Source organism: Petaurus breviceps, unplaced genomic scaffold (assembly GCF_028583685.1).
Source record: "Petaurus breviceps papuanus isolate PSGF00001 unplaced genomic scaffold, PetGlider_PUasm1.0 183, whole genome shotgun sequence".
Lineage (NCBI taxonomy): Eukaryota > Metazoa > Chordata > Mammalia > Diprotodontia > Petauridae > Petaurus > Petaurus breviceps.
Window position 1 is genome coordinate 860,901 of NW_027185791.1, and position 26,335 is coordinate 887,235.

Here is a 26,335-nt window from a genome sequence, read left to right on the forward strand (position 1 = left end):
TGTTCTCTGGTAAATGAAGACTGAAGCCAGGGGATCATCTGCCCTGGCCTGTAGGAGTGAGAGCAGAGCTAACTCCTGCTAGGTAAGTAAGGACTCTGCTTACTCCTTAAGTCATCTAAGAGGCCTGAAGTCGGCATGATCTCCATCCAATACAGGAGATCTGAAACAAGCCTATTTCAGGACTGAGCATGTCTCAAGAAACAAAGACACTTCTCTGAAACGACTGCTCACACACAAAGAGGTAGGGGCACCCAGAAGTTGGCCAGGATCTCTACTCAGGACCTTATCTAGAGACAAAATTTACTCCAAGAAGGTGACTGAACCAAGGAAGGGAAACTAGGCAGAAACCAGTGCCCTTTTCCATTCACTAGGAGTCAAAATCTATGGGTTGTGTAAGTTCTGGGCCTACCTTTCCTCTCCTATGCCAGAATTGCAGAAGGCAGAAACAAGGACCAGAACCTAGCTACCATATCCTAAAAACACAGGAGGGCAAGGGAATACAAGCTAGAGTAAGAACAGGAACCCCCCCCTCCCGCCAAACCCAAAAGCCCATCAAAGAGTGCAGGTTGGTCCTTTCTATACAATAGAAGAAAAAACATACCTTATAGCCAAAATTGTGAAAGGGATGAACTTACCCATAAAACTGTGGAGAGTAGCTGAGTGGATTATTAAGCAGAATGCAACAAGGCATCGTTTACTGACACATCTGAACCATAAAGATTCACAGTTAAAATAGGAGGCTAGATGACATCTACTATGCCTATGGTGAATCCAAAAAGAAGGAGTGACAAACATGACTTCACAGAAGGCAACAGACATGGTTAAGAGAGAAGCAGTGGAAATACCTTACACTTAAAGGCAACATGCATACTTACGTGATCGAAATGCACCAAATGACGTGGCATCAAAACACTTAGCAGAAAAGCTAATCAAATAATAAGGAAAAAAATATAGCACAAATATAATTGGAACTTCAATAAGTCCCTTTCAGAGTTAGACAAATCTTAAAAAAGATAAACAGGTTAAGGCACCAAATAGAACTTTAGGAAAAATTAGGCAAAACAGACCGTTGGAGAGTACTGAAGGTGAACTATGATGGACATACATATTTCTCAGCTTTGTAAGGTACCTTTAGAAGTAAAAAACACATAAATAGTAAACACATATTCTACTGACCACACAATAAAAATTATAATCAATAATTGGCATATTAAGAAAGGACTCATAAATGGAAACTGAATAATAAATTCTTAAAGAATAAAACTTGGTCAAAGAACAAATCATAGAAATAAATAATTTTATTAAAGCAAATTATGGCAAAAAGGCAACAAGTCAAGTTTGGGCTATAGTCAATCCTTAGACAATTTTTTTTTTAATCTGTAAACACTTCCATCAACAAAAGAGATAACAAAAGGCATATGATCAAAGAAACTAGAAAAGTAACTAAGCAAAAAATGGCATAAACACAAAAATAAAAATTCTGAAAACAGACATCATTTAAAACAAAAATGTTCTCTGACTTTTTAAGCACAGTGCACTGCAAGTATAATGCCAAGATGTAAACTTTTTTGATGACAAATTATTATAAACATTTTATTGCATCACTGTGGGATGCCTCATTTTTAAATTTAAAATATTTTTTAAAATTTAAATAAATAATTATTTTGTTCAATTACTCTAAATTTAATTAAAAATAAAAATTTCTAAACTAAGATTTTAAAAAATCATTTTTAAAAGTTAAAATCAACAGCAGATAATCAAAACTTCATTTTTGATACTTTTAAACTCATAAGAAATAATACAACCAATAATGGTAATAAAATTTTATTTCAAAAGAACTATCTTGACTACAAAAGCAATTGTCTTACAAAAACATCTGAAACTATGGTTTTAGGGACAGGAATATTAGATTGAGAGTCAGAAATTCCATCCTAACCCTCTTTTCCAGTATCCAGTTATATATCCTTGGAAAGGTTACAGAATCAGATGTTATGCTGGAAGGATCCAGAAAGATAATTATCCTGTCAACCAATACCCCCAACTCCATGCCCCTCTGTCTTGTAGCCCACATATATTATTCTTATTTTACTAAGTGGGATGAGGAATCATAGGATCATGTTTTTAAATCCAGAAAGAACCTAAGATTATCTAATCCAGCTGTTCTGTGAATGAGGAAACAGAGAAGTTAAGGGATTTGCCTAAAATCACATAAAGAGTAATATAGCGAGGATTCAAACCCAGCATATTTAAATCTAAATCAAGCATCTTTTCTATCACAGCACCAAACTGGGTTCTAGTTTGGTCTCTGTCACTCTGTCAAAGTGAACCTTTGGTCAAAAGTTAGAACAGACCTTGTGCATTAATAAGAATCTACAATATTCTGAACAAGTACTCTCTATCTTCTGTTGGCAAACTTCCAATGAGAGGGGAACCTACTGATGAAACAGAAGTCTATCCATACCACTTTTGCACAGCTGTTAGAAGGTTTTTACTAATATAAGCAGAATTTTTTCTCTTTGCAACTCTTAATTCTATTCTCTCGGTTCAAGCAGAAGTCTAACCTCTCTTCCGCTTGACAATTCTTCTTTATATCCAGAAGTGCTTTAAAGCTTATAAAATATTTTCTTCACAATAGCTTGTCTTTAGATAACGAAAATATCATCACTATTTTACAAATAAAGAAACTAAGTCTATAAAAGATGAAGTGACTTCCCTGACTTCCCAGGTTGCAAGCTAATATCCCTTCAACTCTAAAATTTTAGTTGTCTTTCCACTACACCACAACTGAATGAACTTAAGTCAGCTCAATTCAACATTTATTTAACTCCTACCAGGTGCAAGACATCTCTCTAAGCCTCAATTTCCTCACTTGAAAGTTGGAAATAAGCATCTATATATCACACATCACACATTTATGCTAAACCGGGTAAAGCAAATAAATTCCACAATACAAACATAGAAGTATCGATTTTTAGTATGATAAAATATTTCTTCCAGGGGCGGCCAGGTGGCTCAGTGAGTAAGAGCACCGGCCGCAGTGTCGGGATGACCTGGGGATCAAATCCAGGCTCAGATACTTAGCACCACACCCAGAAATAACTGGCCGTGTAAACTTGAGCAAGTTACTTAACCCCAATTGCTTTAAAAAAATTTTTTCTTCCAAAAATGAGCATTATATACAAAGGGGAAACTGTAGAAATCTTTCTGATACATACAACAGTAAAGCAAAGATGCCCCTTTCCCCACTATTATTTGACAGTTCTAGAAATGTTAGCCATAGCAGTAAAATAAAAGAGAAAGAAATTAAAAGCATAAAGATAGGCAAGGCAAAGAAGAGACAAAATTTTTTCTATCTCCTAATATCATGATATCTGAGAAAAGTCTAGGAAATCAACAAAACTAATGGAGAAAATTTCACAAATATGGAGACTTATAAATCCACAAAACTCAATAGTATTTCTTCTATACAATAATAACAAAATCCTAATAGCAATAAAAGAAAAGGAAGACCTGTTGAAAATAACTACAAGTTACATAAAATATATGGGAGTCAATCTACCAAAGTACATGTAATACCTATATAGATGTGATAACATGTGAAAGTCTTTAACACAATTAAGTGCCATATAAAAGTTTATTATGGCATTTTTTTTAAATGAATGGAAAGAATATTCTTAACAAAAAGCTATGGTGCATAAGAAACACACTGGTCTGTAAAGATATATCTATATAGAATGACTGGTCAAAACTTTTCTCACCTTTTTTATAATGAACTAAATGCCATTATTGGTAACCTTCCCCCTCCTACCTGGGTGTTAACATAAAAATCGTCTATGGCCAAATCCAAGCAAAGAAAGCAAATACAACAGATACAATTTATCTTTCCAACTCTATTATTGTTTATATTTTAAAACTTTGGAGATAGAACCTTAGAAGTCATCTAGAATCATACTATCAGGGCAGAAAAGATCTTAGAGGTCATTTGGTCCAATTAATTTACTGGATAAGAAAATTGAGGCCAAGATAATGAAGAATGGTCTAGGTAGGTCCTAGGGTAACACGGGTTCTTGGTGACAGTAGAGAAGACAATATGGGTAATTTACTAACTCCTCCAAAACAGCATTTCAATGGGGTATAGCTATATTGTCCTAATGATCACTAACTCTAATTAATCAAGTTTTAAACCAATACCATTAAAATACTGGATTTTCTATATAACTAAAATGTTTTTATTTCATTTCAAAAACCAGTGTCTTCTTGTAGTATTGTAGAAAGAGCACTGGAATAGGAACTGGATTAGAATCTTGACTCAACAAGTGGGATTTGAAGAAAAATCACTTAACCTCACAAGTTCTCAGTTTCCTCCACTGTAAGATGAGGTCTGCCAAATGATCTGAGGTCAATTTGTCTTTATCTTTTGGTTCTACTTATTTTCAAATTACCACAGTACCCACATAGAGCACTGCTGACAAAACAATTGCTTAATAGGAAGAAGACAGAGGAGAAGTTACTTTAGCACAGAGATTGTTTCATGGGGCCAGAGACCCAAGGAAAGTCAGATTCATTATTAAATAATATCATTCAAATTACACTAAAAATCAAAGTTTTCCTATTGTTTTGGGATAACCTGAAATATAAAAATCTATTGTAATTAATTTCCTCCCCATTCATACACATAATGGGGTTCTGACTAAAACCAGTAAGGAGTATCTGATTTCATTTTTTTCAAATTTATATTTCAAGTGATTATAAAATATAACAACAATAGTCATTTACAGATAGCAAACTTTAGAGTTTGCAAAGTGCTTTATACATGTTATCTCATTTGATCCTCTTAAGTCTGTGAGATAGGTATAATTATTATTCCCATTTTACAAAAAAGGAAACTCAAGCTGGGAGAAGCCTTGGATCACTGAGCTAGTGTCTGAAGCAGAATTTGAATTCAGGTCTCCCTAATGCCAAATCTGATGCTTTTATCTACTGCACCAGCTAGCTGGCTACTGCCATGCTAAGTGAAGTTCTGCCCTTCCGGTATTTTGTTAAACTGGAGGTTTCTTACCCATAAAAGTTAAGGCGCATCATATAAAAGCCTCTTCAGTAATACAATCACTCAGAAGAGAAAAACGACAATAATACCTGCATAACTAAAAGTACGGAAAATGTACACTGTCCTATGACATGCTGGAAGAGAGGCCTACTCAGTTAGGCCATCACAATAAACACTGAAACCCACGGGCTAAAACACAGCCAAGTCCTGGTGGACTCTGAGGCAGAAGCAGAAACAACATCACTTCTGGCCTCTTTGCTGACTTCCAGGTATCCTAAGACACAGCATCTTCTGTCTCTTGACAGGACTCAGGGACACTTTTGGTCACAGTTTCTGCTTATTCCCGCCATGAGGAAGACTTGTGGATGCCTCCTACAACACCACATTATTTTTTGCCAGCAGGCCATGTCAATGAGACTTAAAATAAAACTTTGACAGTGAACCTTTAACTTCTTCTTTTTCTTTATTTGATTTTTTGGAGGGGGGAAGGCAGGGCAAAGACTTTCCCAAAGTCACAGAGCTAGTGTTAAGTGTCTGAGGCTGGATTTCAATTCAGATCCTCCTGACTCCAGGGCTGGAGCTATTCACTGCACCACCTAGTTGCCCCTGAATCTTTAACTTTTAATCCCGTGCCTTCTTCTGGGGACTATACTCTTACCATAAACTTCTGCTTTTCTTTCTATATTCTCTTACACAGTGATCTCACCAACTCCCATGGATTAAATTACCACCTCTACAGTACTATATATCCAGCCTTAAGCCCTCTCCTGAATTTGATCCTTATATCACCAGCTACCATTTAGAACTGGATGTCCCATAGGCAATTTGAAACTCAGGTTTGTCCAAAACAGAATTATCTACTTTTCCCCTCAAACCTACCTCTCCTGCAAACTTTCTTTTCAATATCAAGGGAACTGCCATTGCCCACTGCCCTAGTCACCCAGGTTTGTAATATCAGTGTCAACTATAATGCTTCTCTCTCTCTTTTTTTTTTTTTTGCTTTTGGAGGGCAATTGGGGTTAAGTAACTTGCCCAAGGTTACACGGTTAGTTTTTTTGGTGTGGGTGTTAAGTGTCTGAGGCCGGAACCGAACTCTGGTCCTCCTGACTCTGTGGCCGGCACTTTACTCACTGCGCCACCTAGCCGCCCCTTAATGCTTCTCTCTTGCTTACTTTCCTAATCTAATTAGCTGCCAACTCTAATTTCTTTCTCTATAACCCCTTTCAAAGAAATCCCCTTATTTTCAAGTCTTGCTGGCTCAAGTCTTTCCAAACTGAAATCATCCTCTACACATGTGCTAAAGTAGTCACTTTCTTCTTAAAGTGCAGGTCTGACATGTCATTCCCTCTATTCAATAACTATCCGTGGTCATCCTCTACCTTCTTCAAGTAAAGTAGCAAGTCTCGTGTTTTGGGCATTTAACTCTTCACAACATGGCCTACTTTTCCAATCTTATTACATTCCACTCCCTAAACTTCCATACACTCTACATCCTAGCCCCAATGGCCTACTTGCTATTCCTCGACGCTCCATCTCCCATCTCTGTGCCCTCACACTGGCAGCTTCTTATGCCCAAAATATTCTCCCTCCCACCTTCTGACTCTCAGAATCCCTGGCCTCCCTTAAAACTCGGCTTAAATGTCACTTCTTCCCAGAGGTCTTTCCTGAGCCTCCTATATGCCACTATCACCTTCACTAACGTTACTGTCCACCCACTCTGTTTTGATCATATTTGGTCTGACTGTTTTGCTTCTTTCTTTGTATCCTTAGCACTTATCATAGCATTTTAACAAAATAAACAATTATTAAATGCTTGTTGTTTGACTGATTTCCTAGTGATTAGCATATACCACCCTCTCTCATCATCTCCACATTCCGGTAATACCCACTCCAACTGCTGAAGACCAAACCCCTCTCCTTCCTTAACTCTACCTGTCTGTACTTTCTTTCCCATTCACCTCCAACCTACACCCTGTCTCCCACAAATAAATTTGACTCTTTCACTACCCTTATATTCCTACAATCTCTTTTTCTTTTTATCTCTGTCTGATCATTTCTTACCAAACCCAAATACTCTATTTTTCCACTATTGCCTCTTTCACTCTTCATGTGATGCTGAACAGAGCTGGAGGAAGGCCTTCAAAGGCACAGACTGGAGCCATCAGAAATTCATGTTATCTAATTATTCATGGGTTGGTTCAATCAATATAATACAAATGACAATACTACAGAAATTAATTTACTTATTCAGTGCTATACTAATCAAACTACCTACGGATTACTTTACAGGGCTTAAAAAAATACCCAATTGCATCTTAGAGAACAAAATTTAAAAATCTCAGCAGAATTTATGAAAAAAGTGAGAAGGAAAGGATCATTTAAGTAGCAGATCTCAAATTACTACAAAGGAGAAATCATCAAAACAATTTGGTACTAGTTAAGAAACAGAGAAGTTGGTCAGCAGAACAGATTAGGTATGCAATGTACAGAAGCAAATGAACACAGTAGACTAGTGTTTGAAAAAGAATTCACTATTTAACAAAAAATAATGGGAAAACTGGAAAATAAGTCTGGCAGAAACTACATACAGAACAACATGTTATACAAAGATAAGCTACAAATGGGTACATGACTTAGACATAAAGGGTGACATCAATCAGAGGAACAACAAATTACCTTTCAGACCAACGGATGGGGAAAGAGTCTGAGCCCAAACAAGAGAGAAAGAGGATCACATGAGATAAAAAAGGGCAATTTTGATTACATGAGATTAAAAAGGTTTTGCAAAAACAAAACCAGATGCAGCCAAAACTAGAAGAAAAGTAAATGAGGAAAAAAATCTTTGTATTTTTTTCTCCAATAAAGGCCACAGTCCTAAGAAACTGATTAAAATTTATAAGAGTAAATGCCACTCCCCAATCAATATGAACTATAATGACAAAGGATACAAATGGCAGTTTACAGAGGATGAAATTCAAACTGTTGTTGGAAACACAAACACAACTGATACCAAAATCTGGGTATCAAAAGAAGTTTATTGAGGAGAAATTCAGAGGAACTGAACACCTCTGGCCAGAAGTAGACTCTGCCCCTCTTTTGGAAGGAGGCGCGGAGGGCACAAGAGGGAAGCAAGCTTGATGCCCTTAGTTTGGTGCAGGCGCTCCCTTTGGAAAATGGATCAGTTCGTTCTCTTCAGGATACGCCCCTCCCATTATCATACATTATTATACGTCCCATGTTTTGCTAATGAGGCTCTATTTCTATGCTGGGCATGCTGAATAATACACATGAGGTTTATTAAGCAAGCACAGCAGTAACTTTGGAATATCTAGTCACTGACCCCTCACTGGCTTAGACCCGATCTGTCCTTACCCTGGTCTAAGCCCCAAAGCAGCTGTGTGCTTTCTGATTGGTCGGGTCTACCTGCTATCTGCTAATTTTACTTCAGTAATGCCTAGCAGTTCTATGGAAACCCAACTCCTACTGTTTCTCACAATTTATTATCAATGGTCTTTAATTTATCAGTTTTTAGCAGTTCTGTGGAAACTTAACCCTTTGCTATCTCTCACACTATCAATAGTGACATGAATATTTGTATTAAACTACTCTAAATCACTCATAATTAAAGAAATGCAAACTGAAGCAACTCTAAAGTTTTATCTCACACCTATCAATGAGCAAAATTTACAAAAAAGCAAAATGACACAAAGGCTGGAGTGGCTATAGGAAAATAGATGCATTAACACTCTTATTGGTTAAGCTGTGAACTTGTCTAAACCATTCTAGAAAGCAATTAGGAACTATGCCCCAAAGCTTTTAAAACCATGTACATCTTGGATCCAGGGACACTACTACTATATCTCTCAGATCAAAGAAAGATCAAAGGAGTCATATGTACCAAAATATTGAGCTATTTTTGTGGTAGCAAAGAAATGGAACCTGAAGGAGTGCCGATAAATTGGGGAATGCATGAACAAGTTACATTAACTGAATGTGATGGAACACGACTTATTGTGCTATTAGAAATGATGAAAGAAAGGCATGGTTTCCAAGAAACTTACAAAGACTTGTAATGAACTGATGCAGAGTTTAGTGAGCAAAAGAGAATGATTTATACAAAAACAAAACTGTAAAGACCATTTTTAAAGATTTAAAAACTCTGAATAAATATAATTCCAGGAAAGTCATGATGAAACATATTACCCACCTCCTGATAAATAGACACAGAGTACAGATTAGGACATAGAAAAATTAAACAAGATAGAATTTCAGGAAAAAAACAAACATCATGTTATCTAATTTTAACTTGGTCCTTACTGCATCAAGGGAAACCAGCTCTCTCTTTTCAATTTAATTCAAATCAAATCTTTATACTTCACACTTACAGCAGCAATTCCAAACCTTTCTACCTCTCAAACCTCCAATGACACTTAGAATTCCCTCTTCTCTCTTTCTAAGCCACAAAACCTAAACAATGAGCCACAGAGGCTTGGGTTGGGGGCCATTACTGGCCATTCAATGAAAGCCAGGATGATCTGGGTTTAAAGGTGTAGTGACAACTACAAACTTCAGACAAAGCGAACTTTGCTATTACTATTATCAAGGGCATCACCATCCTTCCAGGCACCCAAGCTTACACCACTCTGGGCATCCCTCATATCCACTGAGTTTCCAAATATTTTGTTAGTTTCTTCCTATCTCTCACAACCTTTCCTTTCTCTCCACACATACTGCCCCCACTGTAATTAAGGTCCTTCATCCCCTATTACAACAGCTTCCCTCAAAGTCTCTCCCCAGAGCTCTCTTAGTGATTTTTCTAGAACACAGGTCAAACCATGTCACCCCTCTACTGAATAAACTTCAATGGCTTCTTATTACCTCTAGAATCAAATAGGAATGACTATTTGTCACTTTAAGTTCTTTACATCTTAGATTCTTCCTACTTGGAAGATTGAAAAGTCTTCCGGCACATTCTGTTGTCCAACCAAACTCGACTACTTGCTGTTCCTCACAAACAACACTTCATTCTCTATTCTGTATCTTTGTACTGAAAATGCTCTTACTTTTCACCTCTGTCTTTTAGAAGTCCTGGCTTCCTTCAAGACTGAGTACAAATATCACCTTCTGCCAGTCTTTCCCAGTTTTCCCAACTGCTAATGTCCCATCACCTTTTGTCTACTCTCCATATATCTTGTATACGTATGTGTGTGCAGATGTTACTATTCAGTGTTTTCAGTTGTGTCTGATTCTTAATGATCCCATTTCAGGTTTTATTGGCAAAGATACTGAAATGGCTTGCCATTTCCTTTTCTAGCTCATTTGACAGAAAAGGAAACTGAGGCAAACAGGGTGAAAAGACTTGCCCAGGATCACAGAGCCATTAAGTGTCTGGGGTCAAACTGGAACTCAGGAAGATGAGACTTCCGAATTCCTGGCATGGCACTTGATCCACTGTGCCACCTAACTGCCCCATAAATCTACACATATATACACACATATCCTAGTATCTGGCACATAATAGATATTTAGTAAATTAATATCTGTTGATTATTAATTGAATTGGGTCCAGAATTGAACACAAGGATGCCTTTACAGTGAATTTCATTTGATAAAATGCACAGTGCTTGCAATGACCTCAAGTTTCTCTTTTTTTACTATAAATGTTGGTGAAGAGCTTCTGCTGATCTTGGAATGCTTCTTGGAGTACCACACTTTCCAAGAATCACAGTTGCAAATCATCCAAAGGGCAATGGAGAGAAACAAAGTAGAGATAGTATATATGATGTAGCACACTTCCACTGATGACATATATAGTATACGTGGCATAAAGAATATTACTGAAAGCAATGTAGGAAGTGAGGTAGCCATGGAGTGACAGCTGAACTGGGGCCCATACAATTTTAAAAGGCCTTAGGCAACATCCTCTTAACTTTTATGGACACCTCAGAATGTTATTCTATGTACAACCAAAATAAAATACAAAGGAAACCAATTATATTAAAAGTTACCAAAATGTACAAAAAGAAGTTCATGGACCCCATGTTAAGAATGTCTGGCTTAGGAGGAAGGCCCACAGCACACTGGGTAGATCTTCCTTCTAGAAGGATCAATAGAAGAACACAGAAAAGAATCACAAAGGATGACAAGGGATGGATGAATTATAAACTAAACTAAGTGGAGAGAATATCCATTAATGAAATCACAGATCCACTGGTGTACTGAATATTTTTACCTTTCTGGTGGCTGTTTAAATAAATACATTGCTATGCACAGCACAGAGGCAGCTAGGTGACAGTGAAGAGAGTGCTGGGTCTGGAGTCAGGAAGATGAAGTTCAAACTCCAGACTTACTAGCTGTGACCTGGGCAGGTCTGCCTTACAGGGTTGTCGTGAGGACCAAATGAGACATCTGTTAAGTGCTTAGCAGTGACTGGCACACAGTAGGTGCTTAGTCAATGTCTATTTTCTCTCTCCCTACAATGATTTTGAAATGGTTTCATTTTGTGATAGCAACGGGAATATGTTTGGGTTTCTAATGACAGTAGGCTGACTCAACATCTGACCTAATAAAACTGAACTGACTTGGTTTCCCCATATTTAGTTAGTTTTCTATCATCCGAGTGCTGGATTCTGTGTCACAGATAGCTTTTTCATTGTTTTCTCCTGTTCTATTTTTAATTCTCTAGTATTTAAGAGTTGATGTTAATTACTCCAAGGAAAACTGCAAGAACTATAACACCTTCAAGAGTATACTTCAATGACTGTTAGGAGATAATGCTGCAGTTACATATGTGGGAACGTCAAGTATTATTCAATTAAATAGGATCAAGTTCACTAAAGCTCTAAGGTAAGTATGGCTGAAAACAAAAAATAATAACAGGAACTGAACGGATGCAAAATAGCCTGATTAACCCCCAGAAAACATGCAAAGATTTTCAAAGGGGCATGGAAGTTGAAGGGGTTTTAAAAATTACTCTACACAACAGCACATGGGGTTCTTAGTCAGTCATTTAGTAAGGAAGCATTTATCAAAGCACCAACTATGTGTCAAGTACAGTTAGAATAAAAGTGAGAAGAAATAAACTGCCAATCAGTGCTTAAAAAAAAGATTGTTATAGGCAAGAGAGTACAAAGAGTGTACTGAAAATGAGAAACATGATAATTTTTAGTGGTGAAACTCACTTTTTTAAGATTGTACCAAAACAGCTGGCAGAAAAGTACATGTCAGCCTGTAACTTTTGAGCATCTTCATTATACTATAAAATATCCACTCCAAAACATATTTTGGAATTAGAATTAATCAAGCAATAAATATTTATCAAGCACTTACTGTGTTCCAGGTACTGTGCTAAGCACTGGAGACAGTTCCTGCTTAAGGAGTTTACAAGCTAATAGGGGACACAACATGCAAACAAATACATAAAAGGCAAGTCCATAAAGGAGAAATAGGAAACAATTAAAAGACAAAACATGATGAAATTAAGAGGGGTTAGGGAAGACTTCCTGAAGAAAGTGGGATTTTGATTTCGACTTAAAAGGAAGCCAGGGAGGTGAGTAGTCAGAGTAGAGGAGGGAGACCATTCCAGGCATGGGAAACAGCTAGAAAAAAAGCCCAGAGCCAAGAGATGGAGTGTCTTGTTTATGGTACAGCATGAAGGCCAGAATCACTGGATCAGTGAGTACATGTTGGGGAGCAAGGCATAAGAAGACTGGAAAAGGAGGAGGTTGGAGGACTTTGGAGGCCTAAAAGAATATTTTATATCTGCTCCCGGAAGCAACTGGAAGCCCCTGGAGTTTCAGTAAGGAGGGTGACATGATCAGACTTGCATTTCAAGAAAATCAAGTTAGTGGGTGAATGGAGAATGGATTGGAGTGGGGAGACTTGAGGTAGACAGACTGACCATTAGGCTATTGGAATAATTAAGGCATGAGATGATGAGAGCCCGCACTAGGGTAGTGTCATAGGAGATAAAGGGGCATAAATGAGAGATGCTGAATGAATGAAACTGACAGGCCCTGTCAATAGTCTGGATGTGGGAGAGGGGTGCTGAGAGATAGTGAGGAATCCAGGATGATTCCTAGGATTGAGAGACACTGAAGAGACTAAAAGTCTAAGCAAGGGATAAGGAGAAGGGAAGGGATGTGGAAGTAACTGACAGGATTTGGCTGTAGGGGTAAGAGAAGAGCTGAAGATGAATCAGAAGCTCAGCGACTAGAAGGATTGTGGGACCATCACCAAAAACAGAACAGGAAAACGAGGAGATTCAGGGAAAGCTGGGAAATCCAGCTTCAGACATGTCAAGTTTGAAGCGGCCACAAGTTACTGAGACAGAACTGTCCAGCAGGCAGCTTGAGGTGATGCACGTGCACGCGGGTGACAGCAGCCAGACTCACCGGTTTGTAAGAAGTGAAGAACAGAGGGCCCAGAGGGAGCCTGCCTTCACGGAAACACACAAAAGGGGGCAGGAAAAGAACGACCCAGCTCAGGAGACATCAGGCCCGTAAGGTCAGGAGAAGCAGAAAAGAAGTGTTACAAAAGCCAGGGGAGAAAGCAGAGCACACGGGAAGGGAGTCAGACAGCATGCAGCCTGACAACAACAACAAGGAACGCTGGATTTAATCGTGAAATGGCCATTGGTGACTTCTGGGAGAGCAGGTTCTGTGGAGTGAAGGCCCATGAAAAAGGGTAAGGGGGGAAAAAGACATGCAATGACATCTTTTCTTCCCACACTTTCTTCACCTAGAAAAAGATATCAAATAATAGCTTGGTATCTCTGATATAGCCCCTTTAGACTATAAGCTACTTGAGGGCAGGGGCCTTCTTCCCCAGAGCTTAACCAAGAGCCTGACACATAAAAGGCATTTAATAAATTATCATACTGTATGTTATACTGTGAAGAGAAATTAAGGGAGTATAAGAAACTGAGTCTGTGTATGCTGGTATGTATGGTTTGTTTGTAAATTTGAGATTTCAGATAATTCCTTTATGTCTTCTTCCCCTAGTCTTTCTCTTTGAATTTTAATGGGATTTGTAGGTTAATGAATCACTTTGGCTTCACTTTTCACCAGGCAAAAGCACTGTTTAAGCCTCCAGACAAGCACTAGGCACTGTGCTAGAATAACGGGACACAAAGACCAAAAGAGGGGGGAGGCCTGACCTACCTTTCAAGATTAAGGTGAAAACAATATGCTCAAATAAAAGTAAATTCAGAAGTCAGTCACCCAGCATTATTATCTACAATGGGCCATGCAGTTTTAAAAGCTGAGGATTCAAAGGCAGAAGAGTCCATTGTTTGGAAGCTCAGGCTGATGGGGAAGAAAAGATGCAAAGAAGCATGTACAAATAAGATATACAGAGGATAGATTTGGGCTAGCCTCAGAAAAAGGCAACAAGACTAATGAGGGCCTGGGAAAGGAATCTTGTGGATATCTAAAATAATTTATTGTGCGAGGAGACCACTAGCAATTGGGCAGACAACCATTTTTTTCCTGTAGGAAGTAGCACCTGTGGCTACTTTGTGCCAATCTGAAGTAATCTAGGTAGCCTAAGAGACAGAGAGAAGCAAGGAACATCTCCCAGGAATGCAAAGGCACAGGGGCAAACAAAGCTGGAAAATCTGTATAGGGAACAACAGAAGGCAGTCAATCCAGAGTGCACAAAGAAGAATATGCAATAAACCTAGAAAGAGAGGCTGGAACCAGATTATGAAGGGCTTTCAAATGCCACCCAGAGAAGGCTGTGTTTGATTTTAAAAACAAAAGGGAGCCATAGCAGCTTCTTGAGTAGGTAAGTGGCATAATTAGACTCAAACTTTCGGAATGCCAATTTGGTAACTGTGTGGAGAGTGAATTAGCAAAGGAAAAGTTTGAAGGCAGGGAGAAAAATTAGGATTAATTAGAGGTGAAAAGGGTCTAAACCAGGATGGCTGTGGTGTGAATAGAGAAGAGATGGATCCAAGACATAACAAAGGTAGAATCAACAAAACCTGGCAAGTGAATGGTAAAAGGAATGAAAAAGAGAGAAGAATGGAGAATGAAAGGCAGCTTGGCAAAACCTGGGCGAATTCTTCAAGCACTTATTAGCTATGTGACCTGGGCAAGCTATTTAACCTCTATAGATTTCAGTTTCCTTATCTGTAAAATGAGGAGGAGTTAGATTTGAAGTCCTGTAAGGTCCATTCCAACTCCAAATCCACTGTCCTAGAAGGCTGTGAACCTATGTGACTAAGAGATTCAACTGGGATAAAGAGGCTAGGGAGAATGGGGTGACAATGAGCTCTGTTCTGAATATAGTGAGTTTAAGATGCCTACTAAACATCCAGTTGGAAATGTCCACTAAGCAGCTGGTGATAAGCTCCAGTTAAGTTGTATAAGACATTTGTTCAAACAAGCACTCATTCAGTTTGGCTTCAGGGCCAACGGCAGAAACTACTTTGTTAACGGGTGCTTTCCCCATTGTATAATACTTCTCCCATTAAAAAACAGCACAGTTACTTCAATATTACAGCTTAATTACAGGTTCAGATATACTGCAGTTAAGGATGAAGCCAAATCAAATAGGTGCTATATATTTTCAAGCATACATTACCTATAAAGTAATAAGGACAAAAGTCAAAATATTTGACACTTAATAAAAATATATATTTTAATGAGACACAATGGTATTCAGAATACACATAGGTGTATGTGAGGAAGAAATGAGAAGGTATTGACTGAAATTTTGATTACCTGTGTGAGATCAATTCTCTCTTTAAATTCCAAACTGACATTTTGTCTTGGCACCTAAATATTTCTTGACTTCCTCTTCACTGTCAACTGATCAGGGGATGCAAATTAATTTCATTTTTAATGTAAGACAGGGACTGGCAACCTCTGACAGAGACGTGGTATATGATTTTTAAGTGCCCCAAACAATATGATGTATTGAAAAAAATCACTGTTTGGTGACTGAGGGTCTTACTAATGCACCTCACACTCTTCATTCTGATTATCAATTATTCCAACACTCTCCTATAGGCATTGGAAACTAGGTGACATGTTCCAGAAGTTCTTTTGTGTATTTAAATAAAAATTGATCGGTTTGATTTTCTTAAGCTTTGTATTTCTTCTATATTGGGTACAGAATTGAAATGCCTCCTCAGAATCTTCCCTTCCTCCTAATTTTGCTCTCTCTTTGTTGATGGCATCACCCAAGCTCAGAAACTCGAGTCATCTCTGACCCATCACTCGTCAAGCTTTGTCAGTTTTACCTCTGAGAGCACTATCTCAGTGGTTCCCTCTTTTCCCAAGACCACTGTCTCGACAATAGTTAAGGTCCTCATAATTTCTTAACTGAACTATTTCAACAATCTAACTGGTTGCCTTGCCTCCATCCTTTCCCCTTTCTAATCCATCCTTTATACTAATGCCATTCAAATGACAAACAAGCTCTTATTAAGTCCCTGCTATGTGCCAGACACACATGCCAAAGTCATCTTCCTAACACAAAAAAACTTTCATTGGCTTCCTAGTGCACACTGAAAGATACAGATTCCTTAGCCTGACATTCAAAACCCTCCTCAATATGACACCCAACTTCCTTCTATCTGGCCTTATTTCACACTACTGCATGGTAGTATTTCTTTTCACCTCTCTATACGCACCTGTGCCAGGTCAACTGGAGTACCTGTTTTCCCCTCATATTTCCCCTGCTCATGCCTTCTCTGTGCATACACTGTACCAACAGACTCCTGAGCTCTGCCTCATGAAATCTTTCTCTTCTTTTAAGGCACAGTTAAGGTGCCTCCCACCTACCTCATGATCCTTCCCTTTTCAGAACCCTCATGCTGCCACTATGACCTCTCCTATTCAATTAATCATATTCTAACTTGTACTATATGTTATATATTTTTACTTCTTTGGAAACTTTGTTCCATGTCTTGTACAACTCAGCTAGACTACTGGTACTAAAATGATGCATCTCTGTTTTCATGGAGAAGCGTTAGGTAATTATAGCTTGGCAATTTCCTGAGCACAATCCAAAGAGTCTGCTCTCTTTTCCCTCTTTAATTCAGAGGCCAACTACCATCCATTTACGTACTGTGCCTAACTGCATGTCAAAATCTGGATAAGAGGTATAGTTTGGCCTGATCATCCACACGGGAAAAATCAAACGGATGAAGACAAACTCTTCAATAGTTATGGATAGCTTTGAGGAGATCATGCAACATTCTAGGGCTTGCTACAACCAGCACAGTATCATGTATCAATAGGGGCATTTGGAGTACTTTACCATCCAAAAGGAATGCTTCTGTACGAGGGATCTGGAGGGCAATGGAGAGGCACTTGCTAGGTATAAACAGGTTAAAACACATAAGTGAGTAACTTCGAAGAAGAATAAGGAAAAAGGGAGATAGAAAAAGATGGGTGGGTCACATGGCAAGGAAGGACAGGTAAAAAATAGTCATCCCAGTTGCTAGAGAGTCTGAGGCTAAGTGTATCACCTGAGTTCTGCAGTTCTGAGTTACTGTGGTGGGTGAACAATGAACTGAGGAAAGAAAGGTTCAAGCTTCTAAGCACATCAATTTATTAAGAAATGCATGGCAACTGTTTAACAAATTAGAACCAGATCTCTTCAACATTGGGACTAGACCCCAAATAAAGGGGAGACAAATTTTTATACATTAAAAATAACTGATCAAATAGGACATTAATTAAAAAGAAAACAATTAATTAGGATACAAAATTAGGCAATCTGATTTCTAATTGGAGGAAGACTTTCTAAGTTAGAAGGGGAGAGTGAACAGGTACCATTTCCTTAAATAAGATAAAGAGGTGTCTCATTTCCCACTAAGTGTCTATAAACAGTCAAAAGGAACACGGAAATAATAGCAGATTTACCAATATAAGACCAGTTTTCCAGTAAGACGAATGGGTTGCTTGATATGTCTAATTGTGATGTCTAACTCCTTGCATCTTTGGACCTCACTAGGTTTATGCAGCACAACTTAGGTCCCTAGTCAAGGGTCTCTAAGCAGCATGTAGAGGCAGTCCAGTTTCTTAGGTTCAAACAATGCAATAAGGTCTTCTCATAATTGCCACAACTGAATAGTTTTCTCATAAAATAGAAATTGGACTAGATCCATAACTGAACAGAAAGGGGACTGAGCTAGCTCCAGAGCTGAGTCACAAGATGGGAGTCGGTGTGGTTCATTCAATTCCCACCACCATTTGGTATTCTAATGCCCTCACTGTATCCGGCTAATGTGCAGTGGTCTTCACCAACACAGTGAGACTCTGGGAACAGAGGAGCACCAAGTCAAGGAAAGATGAAGTGACTGACCCAAGCCACAAAGAGAACAGGACAAAGCTTCTACGGCGATCGTTATTAGAGTGAGGTTTGTGAATGGCCCTGCACTTACAGGTTTGGTGAGATCAAGATTCAGGAAAAAACGAAGGGGAAGGAGTAGGGAGAGGAGAAGTGGGAGGGGGGAAAAGAGGGGAGGGAGAAGGGAAGGGAAAAAAAAGGAAAGGGAAGGAAAGAAAGGGAAAAGGGAAGGAATTAAAGAAAGGGCAAGGGAAGGGAGGGGAGGTAAAGAAGAAGGGGAAGAGGGAAAGGAATTATAAACATCTTAAGACTGTTATTTCATCTTTGTATTCCCAGTACCTTGAAAAGTAACTCAATAAATGCTTGTTGAATTTAACTACAGAAATAATGAAACTACTCTTAAAGTTCTGAGAAGGTAGTTTTCACCATCTTACAAAACAAATCCTCTCTACAACCAACTCTACATCAGGAAAAGAGCGCTCCAACTAACTTAAGGTCTTCCCCCTTTTTACAGCTCTTAGAGGAGGGAAAACTGTTAAATCCTTGGGTTTTCAAGGGTTTCTCTCCAGAGTAAACAGGATGTTAAGAGAGGGACAGAACTATAATAAGCAAAATTAGGTGCTGTTCACTTTAAATGCCCAGAGGACAAAAGCAATCATAATATACAGACAAGTCATATTTTTATACACCCTTGAAGGCTTAAAAACAGGCACTGTCAAATTTGAAAAAAGGAAGATTTACATAATGTTATGAAGAACCAAGCCTCAGCTAGCTATCATTGAATCCATTTACTAAAACTAACTATATAAAGACCTTTTCAATTTATGGTTTTATGACCAAGTCAACTCATCTCCTTTTTGGTTGTACCTTTCTGTTAACAGTCTGGAACTAGACCCATAGGTGGAAAGTAGGAAACCACAAGTAATTAATGAAGCAGATAATCTACTTGGAAAAACAAAAAGTTGTCTAACTTTACACACCAAGTGAATTTCAACAACCTGCTTGAACTTGGACCTAGAGAATCAAAGATTTTTTTTTAAGTTGACTTGGAGAGAAAGGAGAGGAAAAGAAAAAAATGTTTTAAAATACACAATAAAAAGCTCAAACATTTTTGAAAAAAAATTCTTAAATATGTCAAAAGCAATGTGCGAGGGGCATTTTTATCTCTTCTAAAAGACACGAGATGATTCTGATAGTTCAGTTAAACATTTCAATTCGAAAGAGTTTAAGATACATAAATGCTCTCAAGGAAAATACTTTTTAAGGAGGTTTAGGGCTTCTGGACTAAATTATCATGCACCAACAATGAATTAGATATTCACTTTTATGATACTTCTACATTAGTAGAGATTCGATGCAGAGGCAAACATAAGACTAGTCCATCTTAAGTTTGCGGATTTGTATTTTTAAGATAAGAAATAGAAAATATGAGAAAAGATGGCAGTAGTGTGAAAAAACAAAAAAGTTTATAAAAAATTCTTGATAACACAGGATGTAAACATCCCCAGAACAGTCACAACAAAAAAAGAAACAGCAATTTAGAGCAAAATCATCTCAGGTCTTTAAACAACTAGCTATAAAAAAAGGAGTCCTCTTCACTATTCCAACCTGTAGGAATGATTGCAATAAACCATATTAGTTAGCCCAATATTAAACCTGGAGCCACACACTGCCCTAAAATGCAGAACACATGAAATGTTTTTGGTCAAGGTGCTTTCGTAGGGTCTAGATTTGAAGTATTTACATAAGTTGATAAAAATTTAATTTCACCTACCATGGTTTCTTGCCAAGGCTAAATATAAAAAGAGATTTTACATAAGCTTAAGAAGATGTGAATAATAATCTCATAAATAGAAAGATGATTTTAAGATAAAGATTTATGCCCTTAAGGGATAAAGTTTGTTACTTATTACTCTAGAGTTGCCACATAAATTACACTGCACTAGGAAAAATAAATCAATAATGCAAGTGAACTGATGAACAAGAAACTAATGTTTTGAGCACTGTAACATAAAAAGGATATTATTTCCTAAATTCTCCCCGTACGTGCTCCCCAAAAAGCTTCCTGAATATCTTTCATCCTTCTCTAGTCATTAAAAAAAAACTGGACGAAAAAGAAAAGTCTTGCATCCACACTCTCCCCAAATAAAACAGGTTTACCATCCAATGTGTTTAATTTATCAAGAACAGCCTGTTCTAAGACTTAAGATTTCTGCGATCTTCAGCACATTCAAGTGATTTTTAAAATAAATCATATGCCAGTAACGCACCCTGTCAGATTCTCTTTGAGGACTCAGTAACCTCCACGTTCTCAAGCAGGATAAGTCCGTAAATGATTTAGCTGAGCCACAAAAACTATAAATAGGGTACAAACTCTGAATTGTTCCTTTTCCTTAGCTTTGACCAACTGACCTTACTTTTCCGGAAGAAAATAAATAAATAAATAAATTAGGTTTATAGTCATCCTAAGGACTGAAACTGGTTTCCAGACCAGTGAAGTAACAGCAACAAACCCTATGGGGCTGTGCAAGAGAGTGCCAGGTAGCCTGCATAAAGGATGCGAAGTCTGCGGGCTAAATTCCATCCCGATGCAATCCCAACCCTGACCTCGGGCTTTAAGGAAACCGCCCGCACGCCGCCTTAGCGAGGAGGTAACGACGGAGGCTCAGGGAAGGGGGACGGAGGCGCGCCGGGGGCGGTCTCACCTTTTCCAGTTCATCGTGGAGCTCGGCCAGGCTGGGCCGCAGCAGCTTCTCGCCCAGGTCGGCGGCCGTGTGCCGGTAGTGATCGATTCTGGGCACGGCATCCATGGTGTTGTGGCCAAAGGTGCGCAGGTAGTAGGTGTTGGTGTGGGTGTCGTAGTAGTAGTGGTGCTGGTGGCCGCCGCCGCCGCCGCCCGAGTGCAGGCTGCTGCCCTCGCTCAGCACCGTGTCGCCCCCATTTTGGAAACTGACATTGGCCCCCTCCCCGCCGGTGCCGGCCGCGTCCGAGGGGCTCTCGTCCGCGGACGACGAGGCGGCCGGATCCACGAAGTTCACCCGGAACCGGCCTTTGGCTTCCTCGCTGCCCTTGCCGGCTCCGTTCTCGCCGCTGGCTTTGCCGTCCCTCGGGGGCTCCGTGGTGCTCCCCGCGGCCGCCGCCGCCGCCGCCGCCGCCGCCCGCCCCGCGTTCTCAGTGACCAGATCTACCTGAAACCTGCTCTGGCTCGGCGTGGGCCCCAGCGGTCGACCCAGCCCATCTCCCGCCGCCGCGGCCACCCCGCCCCTGTCCGCTCCTCCCGAGAGGCTGGGAGCTACAGCATCCTCCGGGACCGGCAAGGCCGTCCCGGGGAGGTCCACCCGGGCTGCGGCGGCAGAAGCGCGCTGCGCCTCCTCCGCGCCGCCGGGGGCTGGCAGCCTCTGGGCGCTGGAGGAGGGCGCCGGGGGCTGCGGCTTCTGCCCCACCTCCATCGCCGCCGTAACTGCAGCAGCGCGCGGCCGCCCAGGCAAAGCCCGAGTCACCGAGAGCTGCAGCGGCGCGATGCTCCCGCCGGCCGCCGGCTCCGCGCACCCTCCTCCTGCTCCGGGGGAGGCTGCCGAGGCGCCGCTCGCCCGGCCCGGCTTCCCCAGGCGGTCCCCGCTGGCCCGAGGGGGGTCAGGGGAGCGGAGGGAAGGATGGCCGTGGGGCCCAGCTGGCAGCGCCGAGGCTGTTTAAAGCCTCCGCCGGAGCAGCGGCGGCCCTGGCCACACGCGGGAGGCGGGGCCCGGAGCGCCCTCCTCTCCGCTCCCTTTCCCCTCCCTCCACGGGCCGTGCCCGGCGTCTCGCACCCACCCACCCTCTTTTCCACTCGCTCAGTTGCTCGGTCTCCAAGCGCCGCCCCAGGCGCGGCCCGGCAGCGCCCGAGTAACCAGCGAGACACAGGAAGCTTCCTTCCCTGCTCGGCCAGCGCTTTCCTCCCTCCACTATTCAAACCCGGCGACCCCTACGGAGGCGACGTGGGCGGCCACCCCTACCCCGGCCCACCGCTCCGGGCTGCTCTCCGCGCACGCGGCCGGGCCCTCCGCCCGCCGGCGGCAGCCCCCCGGGGCTCCGCCGAGATCCGTTTAAGCCCCTCGGGCCAAGAGGGTCCGCGGCGCTGCTGCCTGCTCCTGAAGTGCGGCAGGAGCCCCGGGCGATGCCCCCCGCAGCGACCTCCCCTCCGTCCTCCTCCTCCTCCACTGGGTGATGAAAAGCCGGTCCTGCCTCGGGCCCGGAGGGGGAGGGAGAGGGAGGGGGAGGGGGTGACTGACTGGCTGCGGCCCGGGGGCGGGTGGGAAGGCTCCCCGCAGGGCAGCACGCCCGCCGCCGCCGAGGCGGATGCTCCCGGGATGACGGCCCCGCTACCGCGGAGGCTCCTGGGGCTCGCTCTTTTCTTTTTCCAAGTTCTGGACCCGCTCCGGCGGCGCTCGCGAAATCTCGCGAGAGCCCCCAGGCGCCCCGAAGCCGGTCTCGGAGGAGGAGGGGAGGGGGAGCGGGCGCGCAGGCTGCATCTTCCCCGGGGCTCCGGGCCGTGGTGCTCGGGCGGCCGAGCGGAGAGGTCACTTATGGAGCCCACCCGGGTTCTTTTAGGCATGTTTGCCAACGACTGCCGTCGTTCAACAGCGGATGTTTTAAATAGAGTCCTTATCTGTAAAAATTAAACCGCTTTCATATAATCTCAACCATCGGAGAGGATCCCGGAGGCCGTCCTAGCCACTCCAGTGGAAGGTTTGGTCCGGGAACTGTGTGCCCCTGGGCAAGTCACTTAACTTTCCTGGGCCTCCAATTACCAGTTGTTGTTTTTTCCTAGCTAGAGTTTCACCTGATAACCATCAGATCGGCAAAGTTGTAAAAAGTCCAAAAAAGTGATTCCTTGGAGGGACAGAGGAAGGACGGCAACTAACCCTAACCCTAAACGCATTGATGCATCCTGAAAAAGTCTGGAGTTATTCGGGAAAATATTGATTAAAATGCGTAAACTTTGGCACCAAAATCCACTGTTGGGCATGTACCCTAAGGAGATAAAGGTCCCATGCAGAAGCCAGGATCTCCAGTAGAAGCCGTTTTGATCGCAGCAAACACTGCTTCAAGTCCCCATTGATTGGGAGATGGACATGCAAATGGTACTGTATAGGTACTGTATAGGAAGGACAAATTTGGGGAATTCTGAGAAATGCAGGAAGACCTAGGAGGTGATGCAAAATAAGAGAGTCCAGAATGTAAACGCAAAGACAGGCAGCTTGGTTTAGTGGCTAGATGGTCAGCCTTGAAATTCAGGGCCAGACCTCTCACACATACTGGCTTCTGGCCTGAGTCACTTAAGGTCTCTGTAGCCCAGGCAGCTTTTCTAAATTGCAGGCTACATTCCAACCTGCATTAGTAGAATTTGCTCATTGGAAGTGCCCTACACCAAAGAAATCAAAGGTTCAATCCAAAAACGATTTTTAAAATGGAACAATGTAAGGGGGGAAAAGCCCTGAATGCTAAGTGATATCACAATGACCCGTCTTGGTCCTGGACAAGAGGTGAGGAAATATTCCTTTGTTTCATTGGCAAAGTGGGAGACTATGAAATGTAGCAGACACAGGGGAAGTTTTCTTTAACTTCTTTTTCCTCCACCCACCAAAATCAACATAATTTTTCATAGCAGAAACGAAATCCAAGAAATTGTCCAAAATCCAAGGAAAATCCCATTCAATTAACATGAAACTGAATATTATTTTGAAGTCAGTCTACCAAGAGACACTCAAGATCAGTATAGATACAATTTACAAAATGCTCTCTAAAGAAATAATGACTTAAATAACCAGAAGGTTGTCCATGGCTGGACTATAGCAATGTGATTAAAAATGATGATGGTATTTAAATTGGTTTACAGGTTTAATGCCCCTTCCTTCCTTCCTCCCTCCCTCCCTTCCTTCCTTCCTTCCTTCCTTCCTTCCTTCCTTCCTTCCTCCCTTCTCTCTCTCTCTTCCTTCCTCTTTCTCTTTCTTTCTTTCTTTCTTTCTTGCAAGGCAGGTGGGGTTAAGTGACTTGCCCAAGGTCACACAACTAGTGAATGTCAAGTGTCTGAGGCCAACTTTGAACTCAAGTCCTCCGGACTCCAGAACTGGTCCTCTATTCACTGTGCCACCTAGCTGCCCTAATGCCACTTTCAAAAGGATATTTTATAAAGTTGGACAAAATAACATTCATTTGGAAGGATGAAAGATCTAGAATCTAAAGAGTAATGACAAAAATAGGAATGGAGGGGAATACTAGCTCTTCCAGACGTCTAATTATACTTTAAATTGATGAATCATTAAAACTACTTGGTTTTTGATTTATTAAAAATAGAAAAGGAAATCATTAGAACAGACAAGATAAGGAAGGATCAGAAACAATTGAACTCAATATTTTGCAGTATTTGAAACTGAAAAACATAATTACCTGGGGAACAAATTCCTATCTGACAGGAATTTCTGGGAATATTTTTTTTAACTTGGAAATTCTGGGAAAATTTGGCAGTAATTAGATTTAAACCAATGTCTTATACTATAAGCTTAAAATGGCTATGAAGCTTAAATATTAAAGATTGCATCATAAAAAAATTAGAAGAGAACCAGATGATGTACCTTTCACATCCATGACTAACAGGAGAATGCTTAACTATATAAGTTATAGATATGGTCAGAAGAAATGATATAGATACTTTTGATTACACAAAATTGAAAAGTTGTTGCACAAACAAAATCAAGGCAACTAAGATAAGGGAAGAAGTCTATTGGGAAATAAATATTTGCATCTAATATCTCTAATAATGGTCTTATATCTAAGATATATCAGCAATTAAAATAAATATATAACACCACCAAGAGCTATTCCCTAATAGATAAGTAGTCGATGAATATGAACAGATCTCAAAAGAAACATTACAAATTATTAACAATAGCTAATTAGCTAAATAGTTGATAGTTAACAAAATATTAGAGCTTGCTCTACATAAATCACATATAACAAGAGCAAATCAAAACAATTTTGTGATTTCATTTCATACCCTGTGAATTCAATGTTGGAGGAATTATGAATTGGTGAACCATCTTGGAAATGATGTCAAGAAAATGCCTAAAATCTCCATGTTCTTTGACCCAGAGATCTTCATTGGTAGGCCCTGTGGAGGGCAAAGACAATTTAAAAGTCCCATATGCAGCAAAATATTTGTAGCATCACTTCTTGTTGTATCAAAGAACTAAAAAAAAAATTTAGATGCTACTTAGTTGGAGAATTGTGATTCAAATGAGGAATTAGAGAATGGTATCAAATTGTGGTACATGAGTATCGTAGAGTTCTGTTACTTCAAGAAAGAATACAGAGGAGCGTGGGAAGACATAAACTGGTGCAAAATAAAGTAGTGGGAATATGGGAAACCAAATAGACACAGATTACAACACAAAAAATCAAAACAATCATGTTGAATTATGATTTCTGACTGGAAGGCTATATCCAGACATCCTGATAACATGAAAACAAAAAAGCCCCAGTAAAACATTATTTTTAAAAGATGAGAGTGATTAATGGACATATTATAGCCTTTAGAAATTTACTTCATGAAGAAGCCATGTGATAGAATAGAAAGAATATTGACTTGGGGAGAGGATCTTACCCCTGGTCCTTGACTCGATTGTATAACTTTGAGTGAGCCTCAAATAAGCCTCACTTTCCTTAACCTATAAAATGTAGGAGTTAAACAAAATGTCTGAGACTCTTTCAACTCCAAAAGTGAATGATTTGATAAATTTATGTGATAGAAGAATTAGGGGAAATGACCAGGATATGATGAGTTATATAAGCAACCTGATGAGATTGTAAATCATGGTCCTTTATTTGGAGGCATCTAAAGGACATCGCTCATGGAGAGTTAGCACTTACCCTGTGTCTTGCTGGTCCCCAGTAAATGGGGCTACCTCCAAAGCAACTGAGAGTCAGGAGGGATAGACTCATCAGAAC

General features: G+C 40.6%; 1 protein-coding gene across 1 annotated transcript in view; it reads right to left on the minus strand.

Moving 5' to 3' along the window:
* Window positions 1–21,816, minus strand: part of SLC12A2 (solute carrier family 12 member 2) — a 131,698-nt gene extending 109,882 nt beyond the window's left edge. The window contains exon 1 of the mRNA XM_069087778.1: window positions 21,058–21,816. Within this exon, the coding sequence (XP_068943879.1) occupies window positions 21,058–21,801 (744 nt within the window). The 5' untranslated portion in view covers window positions 21,802–21,816. The remainder of the gene's footprint in view (window positions 1–21,057) is intronic.
* Between the last annotated feature and the right edge of the window lie 4,519 nt (window positions 21,817–26,335).